The sequence below is a fragment of the Lodderomyces elongisporus genome, chromosome 1 (assembly GCF_030384665.1).
Source record: "Lodderomyces elongisporus chromosome 1, complete sequence".
In the NCBI taxonomy this organism is placed as follows: Eukaryota; Fungi; Ascomycota; class Pichiomycetes; order Serinales; family Debaryomycetaceae; genus Lodderomyces; species Lodderomyces elongisporus.
In genome coordinates, this window is record NC_083673.1 from 567,501 (window position 1) to 580,710 (window position 13,210).

General features: G+C 38.1%; 8 protein-coding genes across 8 annotated transcripts in view; 2 read left to right on the top strand and 6 right to left on the bottom strand. All coding sequences in view use genetic code 12, as the record gives it.

Moving 5' to 3' along the window:
- URA5 (orotate phosphoribosyltransferase) overlaps nt 1–232 on the top strand; it is a gene marked incomplete at both ends in the record, with an annotated part of 672 nt that extends 440 nt beyond the window's left edge. Inside the window, one exon of the mRNA XM_001527633.2 lies at nt 1–232. This exon is cut by the window's left edge and continues 440 nt beyond it. Within this exon, the coding sequence (XP_001527683.1) occupies nt 1–232 (232 nt within the window).
- A 236-nt stretch (nt 233–468) lies between these two features.
- Nucleotides 469–1,296, bottom strand: SEC65 (signal recognition particle subunit; the record flags this gene model as incomplete). Its single annotated transcript, XM_001527634.2, has 1 exon — nt 469–1,296. One exon carries the CDS (start codon nt 1,294–1,296, stop codon nt 469–471), a length of 828 nt encoding a protein of 275 aa, XP_001527684.2.
- A 603-nt stretch (nt 1,297–1,899) lies between these two features.
- On the bottom strand, nt 1,900–2,426 carry CDC4_1 (SCF ubiquitin ligase complex subunit cdc4; the record flags this gene model as incomplete). Its single annotated transcript, XM_061119151.1, is given in 2 exon segments — nt 1,900–2,400; nt 2,418–2,426. 2 exon segments carry the CDS (start codon nt 2,424–2,426, stop codon nt 1,900–1,902), a joined length of 510 nt encoding a protein of 169 aa, XP_060975134.1.
- A 112-nt stretch (nt 2,427–2,538) lies between these two features.
- Nucleotides 2,539–4,539, bottom strand: CDC4_3 (SCF ubiquitin ligase complex subunit cdc4; the record flags this gene model as incomplete). Its single annotated transcript, XM_061119152.1, has 4 exons — nt 2,539–2,730; nt 2,951–3,438; nt 3,486–4,103; nt 4,170–4,539. The coding sequence occupies 4 exons, from the start codon at nt 4,537–4,539 to the stop codon at nt 2,539–2,541; spliced, it is 1,668 nt and encodes a 555-aa protein (XP_060975135.1).
- A 773-nt stretch (nt 4,540–5,312) lies between these two features.
- CDC60_1 (cytosolic leucyl tRNA synthetase) lies at nt 5,313–7,884 on the bottom strand (the record flags this gene model as incomplete). The annotated part of the gene is made up of 6 exons (XM_061119153.1): nt 5,313–6,130; nt 6,203–7,201; nt 7,269–7,374; nt 7,450–7,624; nt 7,689–7,856; nt 7,877–7,884. 6 exons carry the CDS (start codon nt 7,882–7,884, stop codon nt 5,313–5,315), a joined length of 2,274 nt encoding a protein of 757 aa, XP_060975136.1.
- Nucleotides 7,885–8,068: 184 nt separating this feature from the next.
- CDC60_2 (cytosolic leucyl tRNA synthetase) lies at nt 8,069–8,591 on the bottom strand (the record flags this gene model as incomplete). The annotated part of the gene is made up of 2 exons (XM_061119154.1): nt 8,069–8,436; nt 8,588–8,591. 2 exons carry the CDS (start codon nt 8,589–8,591, stop codon nt 8,069–8,071), a joined length of 372 nt encoding a protein of 123 aa, XP_060975137.1.
- Nucleotides 8,592–9,024: 433 nt separating this feature from the next.
- On the bottom strand, nt 9,025–11,729 carry PRP24 (Splicing factor; the record flags this gene model as incomplete). The annotated part of the gene is made up of 3 exons (XM_061119155.1): nt 9,025–9,877; nt 9,909–10,200; nt 10,244–11,729. The coding sequence occupies 3 exons, from the start codon at nt 11,727–11,729 to the stop codon at nt 9,025–9,027; spliced, it is 2,631 nt and encodes an 876-aa protein (XP_060975138.1).
- Nucleotides 11,730–12,217: 488 nt separating this feature from the next.
- On the top strand, nt 12,218–13,030 carry PVL30_000203 (uncharacterized protein; the record flags this gene model as incomplete). Its single annotated transcript, XM_001527638.2, has 1 exon — nt 12,218–13,030. The coding sequence occupies one exon, from the start codon at nt 12,218–12,220 to the stop codon at nt 13,028–13,030; it is 813 nt and encodes a 270-aa protein (XP_001527688.2).
- Nucleotides 13,031–13,210: the final 180 nt, after the last annotated feature.

A 13,210-nucleotide genomic window follows, 5' to 3' on the forward strand; every position in this document is an offset into this window, starting at 1 on the left:
AATTATTGCTCAAGAAAAGGGTGAATGTGTCGGATGCATTATTGCCTTAGACAGACAAGAAACTACAGTTCAGGACCCAACCAAATCGGCTACAAAGGCCGTAAGCGAAAGGTACGGCATTCCAGTATTGGCCATTGTCAACTTGAAAGAAGTGGTCTCCATTTTGAGTGGGAAAATCAAAGATGAAGATTTGAAATCAATTGAAAACTATAGAAGTCAATACGGTGCCTGAAATCAGTAAAGAAAAGAAACAAGAAAAATAAAAAGAAGAGCAAAAAAATGTTTTTTTAAGAAAAGGAAAAGAAAGATAGTAGTATACTAAAGTCATTTGAACAAGAACGAAATAATGAAAAAAAAAAAACAGAATCTTAATTGAAGAACAAGCTATAAAGTTACAAAAGTATAATAAACAAAAGACGAAATCTTATTTAGTTGCTAAAAATTGAGTTATCCCTTATCCTCTAATCTTCATGATTTTCTTTTTTGGAGCCTTTGGCGCATTGGGCTTAGCTTGAACGGCAGGTGCATTGGCTTCAGGCTCAGGTCCAAGTCGTATATTCCCTTGGTCATTGGATGTTTCATCGTATAGTTGGAATGAACAGGCACTATAGTATTCATTTTGAACCCTTTCACCTTGGGTATTTCCTCTGGTGTAAAATTGGTTTGAAAGTCCTGAGGCAAGGCAATACCACTCTTGGCACCAATACTCTCTAAACTGGTAGGATGATCAGCTAAATAATCAGCAATCTTGTTCATAAAACTCTTTTTGTTACCAAACCTGGAGTCAATCGGTTTCCCACCTGAAGGATCTCGCAACAAAATACGCACTCTACCAGGGTTTCCGAAATCTTGTGGATGTGTCTTGTCCAACTCCAACAACACTGGAATGTTGAGATATCGACATGCATCACTAATGGTCTTGGCCAATGGGTTTTCAACAGCTCGATCAATACTGACTCTCCTGCCTTGTTTATGTGTTCGATTAATATCAAAATAACAAGGATATATAACTTGAAATTTCTTGAAATGCTCCTCTTCCTCAGCAGTGAATGATTTGGGATCAATAATGTTATTTCTTTGATGTAATTCTTGTTTTGTAGGTACAGGGATGTTGGACATCTGTGGAAACAACTGTGATTGTGGTTGAATTTCCAGATCTTGAGATCTCACAATCGATGGTGCTGGCCGTTTAGGTGCTACTGGTGTCTTGAGGTCTGGATCAAACTCTGCAATGTCCATATCCATGTTATCGATATCGTCATCGTTGACTTCCTCCAAAACTGGTCTTCTCGACATGACGAATTAAAATATGCTAAGTTATACTTGTGTGATTAAGTGCAGCTTGTTACCTATAAATTGGTGGTAGGGTCAATAGTTCCTGACTGTCTTTCAATAATTTCTTAGTTTTATGTATTTTTCGCATTTTTTGTCTATACATTTTTTTTTTTTTTTTGGGGGGGGGGGAGAGAGAAAAATAATTGCGTCTTCCACGCAAACAAAAAACGTTGATTTAAATCCTTGATCCTACTAATGGAAATTTAATGAAGAGAAACAAGAACCAAACAATATCAAAACATGAAACAAAAACTAGGCAATTCACAAAAAAATTCTGAAAGTTTCTTTAGATTAATGGTTATTATTACCGTATTTTTTTTTTCTTTTCTTTTTTATTTCTTTTATTTTCAATTCTTTTTTTTTACTTTTATTTTTGTATTTCATTATTTATTTATTTTCGATTTAATCTACAGACACAACGTCTGCTGTAGCGACGCTACACCTTTTTGACGTTCAAACCATAAACCTATTTAACTTATTTTTGCTTTTTGCCTTTTGCCTTTTGCTTTTTGCTTTTTGCCTTTTGCTCTTTGGTATTTGCTAATTTTTTTTTTCTTCTTCTTTTCAAAACTTTGGAGGTTCACTGAAATCCAAAATTTCAATGAATGTCTCTCCCTCATCATCACTGTTGAACCGTTGCACAGCTGCAACACATCTTTTATAATCAATTCTCACCTGCCATATACCTCCGGTGACGTCATTCAACAAGTCCCTTGCAAACGCACCCTTTTCGACGTCCCACAATTTTAACATCTTCTCGCTTCCACTAACAACTTTTAAGCCATCATGTTCAAAACATGTAATTGCAGCTGCATGGCCTTTCAATTTGCTCCGCAATTCTCCCGTAACTGGATCCCAGATCCTTAATGTTGCATCCGCTGCTGCCGAGACGAGCACATCATCAACTAGAGCTAATAACCCGACGAGCGAAGAGTGTCCTTCAAGTATTTTTAGCAATTCACCAGTTTCAAAATTCCATATGTTTATTGTAGAGTCCATCGACCCAGAAAAACAAATCTTTCGCTTAAAGTCCATTGCAGTCGAATAAACCCGATCTTGATGCCCCTGCAATATATGCTTACAATTACCATTGTCCAATAAAATCCCAAACCCGAACGGTTGAATCGTAAGATCCAGATATGATGATATTTCCACATCCGGAGATGGACCGCACAGACTGAGTATGGCCCGATAAAATAGCAATCAAGTACGGATTATCAATTCCCCACCTTCAAATGGAGGTTCGTCCAATTTGTCGTTGGCATCATTATCATCGTCGCTCAAAATTGGTAGCCGCCAAACATGTATATTATGATCACGAGATCCAGTAACCAAGAGTGGATACTCTGGAAAAACAATTTCTTTACCATTGGAGTCCTCGCCAATAACGGTTGGCTGTATAATATCAAGACACCGGATTGTCGATGTGTGCCCACGGAAATATGCGTACATTTTCCCGTCTTCATATTCCAAACACGCACAGTTCGGTCGGTTGAACCCGTAACCAAAGTATTACCGCAGTATTTCAAAGCCCAAACACCACCTTCATGCCTTCCAACACCTTTAAAAGTTGCCCAGTTTTAGTACTGTATATTAATATGCATTTGTCATCTACTCCTGTAACAATCTTCTCTTCATCGTGCTGCAAACAAGTAACAACCTTATTTCCATGGCCAGTAACACTAATCCGCTTGGGTTGGAAGTTAGGGTCAAGCCATCGGTTAACAATCATTTTGCGCTTCTTGTACAATACCTGCACCGCATTGATATCGTATGGCATGGTGCACCATTCTTGCATCAACTGATCCTTAAAATTAAGTTCGTACTTTATAATTGCATCGCTTGTAATCAACTTATCTTTTTTAAGCAAATTAGTCCAAATATCGGCATTATTGATGATTTGAAACCATTTCTTACACACTTGACCCAATGACAAAAGAGTTTTGTAATCCAAATAAGACAAGACTTTCATGGCAATCTCAAATGGCAAATTACCAATTAAATCTCTCCTTAAACTGTTATGAATAAGACCATTGAAAGTGCTCAACGTGGATCGGTTTGTTCTTTGTAGCAATTTAAAGATTAAATAGTTTTGATTCGACTCTGTAAGGAAATTGCTCAAATTAGCAATAGTATGAAGGAGTTCAGACTGCGTGCCAGGAACCACCGACATGTGACTCTCAATGATATCCAGTTGAGTTTTTTTGATTGTGTGCGAGGACTCTTTTTCATTCCCGTTCCTGTACTCGTTGCAGAAGACACCACTACTGCTCCACCAGCAACATCTCCTTCAGAGTCCAGCTGAATGGGAGACGCACTAGGCGATGGAAGAGGAAGTTGCTGAAAATGGTCTTCTTCGCTTTCCAGTTCAGGGGTATGAGTTGGGGAATTGACCTGAGTTGGTGTTCGAGCCTTACGTACATGATCCCGGTTTACCAATCCAGGCGTGCTAACTGCGGATCTAGCTGAGCCTTGTGTATTTGGTGCATGATAGCTTTGCGAGATACCCGATGATGATGATGTTGTTGTTGTTGTTGAAGAAGAAGAAGAAGAAGAAGAAGAAGAGGATAACGATGCTGGCGCTGTTAGTGTTTCTGTTGATACCTGGTTGGTAGTATTGGCAGTGTTGGTCAGCGCTGTAGTGGAGTTTGCGGACGATTTTAACGGATTCAGCGAATTTTCCCCAGCATCGATATGGGCTCGTAGGCACGCCGTGCATGTGCAAATGGTCTGAATTGGATGTAAGACGTTTCTTTGTGGGAGGGAGGCTATTAAAAAAACTATTAGCCTGGGCATGAAATTAGAATGAGGATCAGTATAGGTATGATTATGACCACCAACATGATTCGAAACTGACGATGTGGCTGATGCTTGCACTACAGAATCCGTATCAGAAGAGATCATATCATCATATGGAGCAAGATGCTCCATTTGAGTATCGTCAAGATCGCCCGCAATCCGTTTGCGACTGGCCTTTTGTAAAGAGCCTTGTTCCAATTTCGCATTAATCTCCTCTTCATCGTCCTGTGTTGGAACTGATATTGCTACTTTGCGACATTCGTCAGTTTGTTGTTTTGAATCAAACAATGTGAGCATTCGGGTCTTTTTGTTGAGGGATACTTCAGAAAGCTTCCCATTCTGATTGACTAACTTATAATCAAATCGTGCCTCCTCATTTTGTAACGGGTAGTCAAAAGCAGACATTTTTCTTGAGTATTATTTCACGGGTTACACAGTTGTTCAATCGTTGGCGGGATGATTGGAATATATGGACAAATGCGGAGGGGGGGAGAAGAAAAGAAGAAGAAGAAGATGGAGGAAGGAGTGAAAGTAATAAGTAGTAGGTGGTGAGTGGGTCGGATCAGACGAGGTGAAGGAAATGAGAAATTAAACGTGCAAGGTGTGAGGTGCAAAAAGTAAGGGGGATAATATATGTAAAGATAATGCTGAATATGTAGTAAAAGGACCCTAACAACAAGCTTTTGAAACTGATCTTGGTAATGTAATTAGCTTGAAACGTTTTCTATACTTTCGTTTCAAAAAGTGAGGTAGTTTTGATTACCACCAACTGTGAGTTTGCGCTTGTTGTGTTTAATACCTAGGTTGTAAAGATGTAGGGCTATAAAGTTGTGTATCTTTATTATTAAAATTGGGTTTTGACGGATTCTAATAATGCGTGAATTTGATATTACTGGAAACTTTGGAGCCTGTTATTATCATTATTGTTAATAATTTTTTCTGTTCTTTTTTTTTTTTTTCCTTTCCTCTTTTTCTTTCCTCTTTCTCCCTTATTTTTTTTTATTTTTTTTTACATTACAAAACTTAACAACCAGGGTATATTCATACAGAATTATTTGGTGAAAAAGATAGTGCCAAAAAAAATTCCAAGTCTATCGATATATCACATTATATTGAAATGCTTCTCCATTCCTCCTTCTCCTTCTTCTTCTTCTATACAAAAACTAGTTCTATTTATTCTAATCAATCTTTTTCAATAAAATTCCTGGTTCACCTGGGATAGCAGCCTCCTTGACTTTACCCTTTATTTCAACTTCCACATCCTCACCTGTCAAAACATTCTTTCCATTTGTAGAACCATTATCGAATGAAATGATTTCCATGTCCTTGACTTTAACTGAAAATGGTGCGTTTTCTAGAAGCTTGACAACTTTGTTTAAGACATCAACTTCGTTGAATGTAAGTTTTCTGTTGAACACGGTCTCGGGGTCCTCGGTGTTCAATCTATATTTCAATTGATTGATGAATGGCATTCCTCTCTTCATATCTTTTCCAACTTTCTCCTTGATGAGGTTGTTGTCGGATAATTTCTGTGCTTCAAACAACTCACGCACCAAATCGATATATGACTCTTGCCAGTCTGGGAATGTATTGGAGACCAAGATAGTCAACTTGACAGAGTCACCCGCGTTGAAGTCCGACTTACCTTTCTTCTTCTTGAGACCCAATCCTTCAACTTCACGAATTGACCTCGAGACATTTCTCACATAGTCCAATGAATCCAAAGTTGCTTTAGACACTGGTTTGGATGGCTTGGGGAATGCAGCGGTTTGTACACTACCCTCTTTTTTCAAAACATCTTTGTAAAGGTACTCAGCAAAGTGAGGAGCAATAGGTGCTAACAATAAAGCTTGGTACTCAATATACTTGAGAACCAAGTCCTTGTGCATACCGATCGAGGAAGAGTTGACAGATTCTCTGTAAAAGTCTCTTGCAATTTGGAAGTCAAACAAACCAAACTTCAATGCTTGTTTGTAATTACTCAAAAGTATATTGACTGTATGTCTTTTCAATCAAAAATCGTTCATTTCGTTTTCAAAAGCTTCGTCAAAGAAGGAATCGTATTCACCTGTTCTCAAGTTTTGATTCTTCAACTCCTCTTCACACCAGTCCTTAAGGGTAGTCAATCTCAAAATGGCTGCATTGGCATTAGCTTCGTCAAAGTTGGCATCTTCAACAGTGTCACCAGCATCAGCCATTGCTATTCTTGACGCGTCAGCACCAAACTTTTCAACAATTTGTTCCAAGGTCATAAAGTTACCAGTAGACTTTGCCATCTTGGCGTTATTCAACATCAAATGACCGTTGGCTCTAACACCTTTGGGCCATAATCTCTTGGGGAACAAGGCAACGTGTGTGTAGATGAAGAATGTCAAATGGTTAGGAATCAAATCCTTTCCTGATACTCTTACATCCAATGGGTAAAAATACTCAAATTCTCTTCTCATTTCTTTCAATTGTTCCATTGGAATCTCGGTCTCAACTTCGTCACGACGGGTGAAAATATAATCAAAAACTTCATCAGTCATCAACTCAGGTTTAATGTTGAACTTACCTGGCACTTGACCGTAATAGTCGGAATGCAAGAATCTATCAATTGTATAGTAGGCCATGTAAATCGTCGAGTCAGACAATGACTCAACCAAGTATTGGTCATCCCATGGTAACTTGGTACCCAAACCAAACTTTCTAGTCACAGCCCAGTTCTTCATCCATGCAAGAACACCTTCAAAACCGTGTCTAGTTTCCTTGGCGAAAGTCTCCATATCTTTAAGACAATCGAGTGCTTGACCCATCCATACCTCTTCACCATAATCAATGTACCACTGGTCTTCTAAAGAAACACAACAATCGTCACCAGATCTAGAAATGACTTGATTTTCTGGTTCACTATAAACAAATGCTTCGCCAGATGCGATCAAGTCAGCCTTCACTTTTACTGAATATTTACCGATAATCATCGTACCATTGTAGAAATCTTCCTTATAAGCCAACTCTTTGGCCTCAGCTAATTTCAATGCATCCTTTGGAGACTGGATCTTGAGCTCATTGACCAAAAACTCGCTGACTTGTCACCATACTTTTTGGTACGGATAATAGGAATGATTTCAGTTGAAGCCATTCTTTTTGAATACCATAATACTCTGGTTTGTTTGCAAGATCCCTTGTTGTGACAAAATCATCTGGGGAACCCGATGGAACACAAGTGACTACACCAGTACCTTTATTAGGTTTAACTGTCTCCATAGGTAAAACTCTCAAGTCTTTGAGTTGAGCCAATGGGAGCAGTAATCTTGGAACCAATCAAAGCTTTACATTGATTGTAACAACTGGTTTGTAGTAGCCTCGTTTTGGTGTCAAGTTTTGGAAGGACATGTTTTTGAAAGCACGTTCAGTAGTAATATAGAAATCACCATTTCCTGCATCAAAGATACCATAATCTATCTTTGGACTAACGAAACAAGTGGTTTGACCATACATGGTCTCAGGCCTCAAAGTTGCAGCAACAAGGTAAACTTTTTTGTTTTGGTAGTCAATTGCTCTTTGTCCAAAACTTCTTAGCCTCTGGAGCAAACTCGTCAACCTTGATTTTGATACCTACATATTCTTGTGGAGTCACACCTTCACCAGACAGTCTATCGTGGTCCAAACATGCTTGGCCATCTTTCTCAGAGTAGATCGTGTATCTCTCACCAAACATGATTTTCCCACAATCTCTCAATCTATTTATTTGCCATCTAACAAAAGCATCGTAGTAAGGGGTTTCTATCGGTGGTGATCATCGAACGTCTCAGTCAACTCTTGCACCAAATGCAGTGACATCTTTTTGACACATGGAGGGAAGAACTTGAGCCAGTGATCAGAGTCTGCAAATTTGGCAACTTCCTCTTTTGGAATACCAAGCTGCAACATAATTTCAAATTGGTACTTAGATCTACCAGTCTTGGCAGCAGCCTTGGACTTTTTGGAAGTAAACTTTGACATATCCTCTCTTTTTTTCTGCTTTTTGGTCTTTTCCCGAGGCTCCTGCATCTGCTGCTGGTTCTTGTTCATTTTCTTCGGTTGGTGCACCAGAAAAGTCTTCTCCAAACATCTCAACTTCTCTCTTGATTTTATCAGCAGCAGCTTTGATGGGCATACCAGTACAGTGGAAACCCAATGGGAAAAGAGCTCTCTTACCATTCATTCTTTCAAAACCAGTAGCAAATTCAACCTTGGATAATGTGAAGGCATGACCAGCGTGCAAAACACCGTTCATGTATGGGTATGCCATAGTGGCAAAAGTATTTTGGTACCTTTTCTCTAACAACTTCTACATCTTCAATGGGACACTCATCAAATGTTGGTGCATCAACTTCGAATAGTTTTTGATCTGCCCATTCCTTTTGGTATTTCTTCTCAATCTCGACCAAGGCATCTCTTCTGAATGTCTTTTCAAAAGTGACACCACTACTCATCTTTTGTTTGTGTGTTTGATCGTTTGGTTTAGTTTTAAGTAGGTTGTAGAGGGGAGGATGTAAGTAGCCTAACAATCAGTATAAACTCAAGTTTTTTTTTTTCTGCTTTTTTTTTTCCCTCTCTACCCCTATTACGGGCTTGACTAAAGCTTTCTGGAATGAAAAATTTACTTGTGAGACAAAGGAAAAATTGAAAATTTAGAAAGACAAAATTTAAAGGAAAAAAAAAAAAAATAAAAAAACTGAAAAAAAACAACAACTAAGGAGTCACAAAATGCTCAAGCTTAGGAACATACTTGATGTACACAGACAAGCAGAAGACAAATATTTATATACATATAGATATAGATACACACACACATACAGATATACATATACCTATGAAAACATATGACTAGGTATTTTTATTTTTTTTATCAGTGAATGCACAAGTTTATACTCTTCTACGCTTGATTGAGGTCGGCATTAGAGGACGTTGATCACTTTCGACCAGTTGGTTTGTAGTTTTGGTGTTACCAATGAGACTGAGAATATCTTCTTTTGTTCCAATCGTGATCTCGTTGCCTTCAATGATTAACGAGTTCCCACTCAAAGCAACCTTACCAGAATCATTCACTGAGCTAAACTCTATCAAAGCAGCCTCGTGCTCTGGCAACAAGAGTACCTTTGAAACTGCACCGGCTGCTTGTTCAAGTACGTTTTTTATCTGGAAATTATTTAAAGTCGAACTAACACCAACCAAACCGATGGAACGAAGCGGATTGAAATCGGCCGGTGTAAGATTGATTTGTTGTTTTGCAACATTAATAGGTCTACCTTTCAATTCCATTCCATCTTTTTCTAAAGCAGTTTCGACACTTCGAGCATCACGAAATGCAATAATGGCAATCCCACCATTTTGTTTCATCCGTTTATTTTTGGTATCAAATACTGCACGCGGTAAAACCACCAGCTCCACTTCTCCGCAACTCGAAAATTCATTTTTCAATTCATCTTCGGTAATAGAAAACGCTATATTCGTTATGCGGATTTTTCGCTCAGATATAGGAACCGAACGCGTTTTGCGTTCCTGTGGCCGTGAAAATTTAACCTCCCACGCCAACTCACGCTTCAAATTTTCATCCCAATACTTTTGACCGTTATAGATCGCAACACATCGCAGAGCATCGTTGGCATTGAGGAACTGGATATAACAAAAGCGTCTAATCTTATTCTTGATTTGCGATGGAAATCTGCAACTAACAAGTGGACCTACCAGCTCAAACATTTTGCGAACCTCAGATTGGCTAAAAGTGCTAGGATAGTTGTTGGACAAACACCAAGCTCTTTTGTGCTTGTGCAATAATTAGATCATTGTTTCCAAGACGTTTATGGCCCCTGGTTAATGCCAGAAACACTTGTAATTCATTTGTGAATTCAACCAAAGCATGTCGATCACCTTGGACATCCACAATAGTCAACTCCTTTATTTCTCCACAATCATGGAAAAGACTTTTCACATCATCCTCTGTGGCATTTAAAGGCAAATTTCTAACCTCAACTGTATATTCTTCCCGGGACCTAGTAAATTCAGCAGAAAATGTCATGACTCCTTTTCCGAAGCATTGGACTAGTCAACAGTGATGCTGTTTTTTTAACTTTGCGACGGCAACTTTTTCTACACGTCACCAATGCCTCGTTGTAAGAAGCCATATCGCCATTTAGTTCTTCAAAAAGCAACCATTCATCGATAACCCTTTGCAGATCATCCAAAGAATCTGTTTGTAAAGCCGTTTTAAATAATTGTCTAACATATTCGTGTTCCCTTCCGACATCAGTAGACACTTTCACTGCATACAACCAAACACTAGCTTCACTTGCAAATTTTTTATACAATTTTTCAAGAAACTCAATTGCTTTTATATCTTTGCCAAGCTTTATGCATATTGAAATTGCCAATTTCTCTACACCGTGATGACCATGATCATTGCTGTTCAAGGCAAAATCAAAAAAAGAAGAGACTTCATTCATAAAGTCATGTAACTCAATGAGAGCAGTAGACTGTAGAAGCGCTTGAAATTTTGTGTGAAGTGTAGCTTCAGCCACTAGTTTCCATTCCTTATAGGCTGAGTTATTTTTCAAGTCAATGGCAGATATTCGTTGTGACAAAACTTCAAGCTTTTTTTGACCATCTTTAGTTGACAAATCACAATTACGGATGCTTTCGCAATAGGTATGACACGAGTTGGGGAAAGAACGGACGAATTTCGACAATATGGTGTTGAGAAGCTTTGAATCATTTGCGGTATACAAGATATCAATAAAGCTTAACCAGACTTCTTGCCATTTGGAAAGGTATGCAACATCGCTTTGGATTGAACGTTCAAAGATTGCCAAAACAGCATTCAAATTTTCCCTTTGGTGTTTATAAACGCCCTCCATATAATTAATCCATACAGAACTTTCTCCAGGATTATTTTGTATCTGCCTTTCGTATTCTTCGTAGTACTTCATTCGCGCTAGCGAGTTTTTGTAAATCTCATTTGCGAGACTCATTTGTTCTTCATACTGTTCGCGTGCATAGTTGCTTATAAAGTTGGAGAGCTCTTGGAAGGACTTTTCTATTTCTGCATGTGGGTAACTGAGCCTCTTGTGATGCAATTTAATGAGTATTTGCAAATCACCATCTTTTCTTGACAGCACAAATACTTGTTCAAAATGGTCAAGTACAATTCTCCAAACATTGTTTCCCTTTTCGAAATCATACGAGCACACTGAAAGTGCCTTGGATAATGCTGCACGATAGTCATTTTCCAGAATCTCTTCGCTATTGAGTAGATGTCTGGCCAACGCAAGGAAAGATTGCAAGATGGGAACAACAGTATAGTCATCAATAACACTGTTATAAAATTCATATTCCAAACTGTATCTTTCCTCAATATCGCCAATTGATCTTATAGTTGAAAGCCAGTGGTTGAGTTCAGATTGGGTCAATCTAAATTGTTTAATTTTGCTGTGATACACCTTGTCTACAGCATGTGCATTTTCTTCTGGAAACGCTGCTAGTGCACCCAATACTTTATCGTATACCCCACTATCATATGGATTCTCTAATCGTAGTTTGTCAAATTCATCAACCAATGCTTGCAAAGTGCTCATTTGAATTACTTTAGTCTTTTGTTGTTCTTTTTTTTTTAAATTATTCTTTTGATTTTTTTCCCCCTAACTTGTCCTTTTAAAAAGTAAGGGTCAGAGTCGAGTATAGGCATTAGGTGGTCATTCAGATACCTTGGTCAGGCACCAGAGTTGAGAAGCACTCAACTCGCACACACACAAAACAAAACAAAATAACAAACAGAGAAAAAAAAAATAATAAATAAAAAAAGTTCATCAATTGCAGAGATGTTGAAAAGTGTCACAAAACCAGAAGGAATTTTTAGAAAACTGCAAAACCTTGAGAATTGGGATGCCATCTCGAAAGCGTTATTGTATCTTTCCAGGTTCTTAACTAATCACCTCAGTGTAATTTACACACATATACTCATACACGTATCCACACATACTATTATTATTATTATTATTATTCTTCTTCTTCCTTTTTCCCTTTTCCTTTTTCCTTTTCTTTTGTTTTTATTTCACAAGCTACAATGAATGCTAAACTGTATCTCCAGTCGTATGGGTGGCTAGAGGGCCAGCCCTTGAGAGAAGGTGGGTTGAAAAAGCCCATCTTGGTCAACCACAAAAAGGATACCAAGGGTTTAGGACATGATACCAACAATGCAGATATGTGGTGGGAGAGCTTGTTTGATGGCCAGTTGAAAAGTTTGGAGGTTGATCATTCTGCAAATGGAGGACCCACTTTTAAGCAAGATAAGCAACAGGTGGACAATACTATGAGAAAATCATTGTCTCCTTTGTACAGGATGTTTGTGAAAGGTCAAGGTTTGGCAGGAACTGTGGGTAAAGTTGAACACACTAAAGTTGAGCTGAAGATTGATGCGAATAAAGCAATTGAGGAGATACATAAGCTAACCACTGGAGTAAAGTTTAAGCTGCGAAGTGATACGGAGAAGATGAACATAAAAGTAGATGACGCTGCATTAGAGACAGACAGAAAGAGGAAAGAAAAGAAAGACAAGAAGGACAAGAAGGACAAGAAAGACAAGAAGGACAAGAAAGAAAAGAAAGAAAAGAAGGAAAAGAAGGAAAAGAAGGACAAGAAGGAAAAGAAAGGCAAGAAAGAAAAGAAGGAAGAGCAGAAAGAAAAGCTGAAAAAGAGAAGGTTGGAGCAAACGGATGAAGAAGAAGAGATTGGAAAACAAAACGAAAGAAAAAAGTTTAGAACAACCAAAAATTCCGACGAAAATGAAGAAATAATAAAGAATAGGGACAAGAAAGATAAGATGGGCAAGAAGGACAAGAAGGACAAGAAGCTCAAAAAGAGCAAAACAGAAAACTAAAAGTTTTCGTTTAATGAAGGGTTGAGGGTTTCAAGGTTGTGTGTGTATATATATATTTACTTATATAAAAGTCGTGTATTGGTGGTTAAGATTTCTAGTGGAAAAAGGCGCGATTTTTAAACGATTATTTTTATCAAAGTTGATGGTTATCAAATCCAAGTTATATAACCAATTAGTACA